Source organism: Sphaeroforma arctica (genome assembly GCF_001186125.1).
Source record: "Sphaeroforma arctica JP610 unplaced genomic scaffold supercont1.5869, whole genome shotgun sequence".
Taxonomy (NCBI): Eukaryota; class Ichthyosporea; order Ichthyophonida; genus Sphaeroforma; species Sphaeroforma arctica.
Window position 1 is genome coordinate 1 of NW_014034689.1, and position 1,823 is coordinate 1,823.

At 38.4% G+C, this 1,823-nt stretch overlaps 1 protein-coding gene across 1 annotated transcript; it reads right to left on the reverse strand.

The window, feature by feature from the left end:
• Positions 1–236: 236 nt before the first annotated feature.
• SARC_15276 (hypothetical protein) lies at positions 237–696 on the reverse strand (the record flags this gene model as incomplete). Its single annotated transcript, XM_014290597.1, has 1 exon — positions 237–696. A coding segment is annotated over exon 1 (298 nt), but the record flags the coding sequence as incomplete, so codon positions are not given.
• Between the last annotated feature and the right edge of the window lie 1,127 nt (positions 697–1,823).

Sequence of the window (1,823 nt, forward strand, 5' to 3'; positions counted from 1 at the left end):
GCATTATTTTTATATATATTTATATATAAATTTATGTGTTAATATATATATATATATATATATATATATATATATATCCTATATATATATATATATTATATACGTACATACATACATACATACATGCATGCATACATACATACATACTTACATACATACATACATATATATATATATATATAACAAGTATGCCTGTGATCTACCTGCTATCACAGTCAGTTCAACAAATAGCTCACCTGGATTTATAAGGAAGCTCATGGCAGAAGGCGTATTCACAGGTGTCTTTGTTCCTTCCGCGCCAATGTCACTTATTATTAGTTTAGCGGGTTTCGTAGGGGTACCAACTGGACAGTTGACATCACTGATATGGCTAGTAAGGTTTAGTGCTGTATTCGTTTGGCCACTTAGTTCGCTTAATTTGGATGCCGTTTGATTGGAATTAGGAGATGGTCTGGGGGACTCTTCGGCGTCAAAGAACTCATCTTCACTCGATGACAAGTCCCTGTCTGGAGTATCATGTGCCAAATGGTCCATCGTGTTTGAATGCGTCGTTTGCTTCTTTCACGTAGCTGATACAACGGAATCGCAGTGGTTGAAGTATCTATGTATGTGTTGTGGCTATGCTACCACGCTTCAAATACAATCTGACTACTAATACACTCTCTCCCTCACTCTTTCTTTTCAATGATCTTCACGGTCTCCACTTGACACGCTTTCCACCGGGTCCCGCATGCAGTGCGTATGTACGGTGTGGCTAAGTCTGACCAAAGTGAACGTACATTGATAAACCGGTCGGTATAATACAGATATTGAATATTCCCAGTCCAGTCTCAGTCGCTCACAGGGGGGAGTGTGAGACTGTGAGTAAACTATGTAAATAGTAATAAGTGAAATGTTGTCATATTTTTTTTTTTGGAATATGTATTCGTAAAAAAAGCCATGACTACGCGCCCTCCTGCCAGCACTCACCACTCACCACGCAGTATTTCCTGAGTGGTGGTACATCCGTGTTTCAGCGCCCCCCAACTAAATAACCCCTACGACGGTCTAAATACTACTATGTAGTCCTCTCTAGTAGAGCTTGGCCTTGAAAACGAAGTACCCCCTAGGACTTCGAGGGTCTATCTCCGAAACTCGAAATGAGGCATAATGGGGTCTTATAAATATTATTCGCTCCCTTTTAGAGGGCTCGTTCATAGGGTCGTTTGAATTAATTTGGCCCTTGGCAGTTTGGCAGTTTGGCTCGTTCAACTTTTTTGGTTTTTGAGTGCAGGATTTCAAAACGTTAAACCGTATATGACCGTTAATACGTTTTCATATATTTATTTACGAGTCACGTAACCGATGACTCTCTCTACTATGTAACTCCATGATTTATAAAATAGTGATAGGCGTGACTGGTCGTGATCGTGACCGTGTATTTATTTATAAATACTCTCTCTCTTAGTACGCCTATCCCTCATACTCGGAGTTAGGAGAATATAAAATCCTGATCCGGCGGTTATCACTGAGATTCCATTGTGTTTGATTGCGAAATATAAACGGTTGAACGTATTTTAAATACACCACAAGTAAATAACGTTTTGAGCTCCCCCCAGATAATCACAGAGTGACACAGACGGCCAGCAGTTTAATTTGTCTAAATAAAGAAATATATTTGGCACTTGTGGTGATGTGGATAGATGCAAAAAATGACTACAATTCATATCACTCACTAGTTGAAATATTTAATATCTAAGAGCCTGCTACAGTGTTACGTATATGTACATATATATTATATCCCTATATGTACATATATTTTTATTACCTATATATATATACCT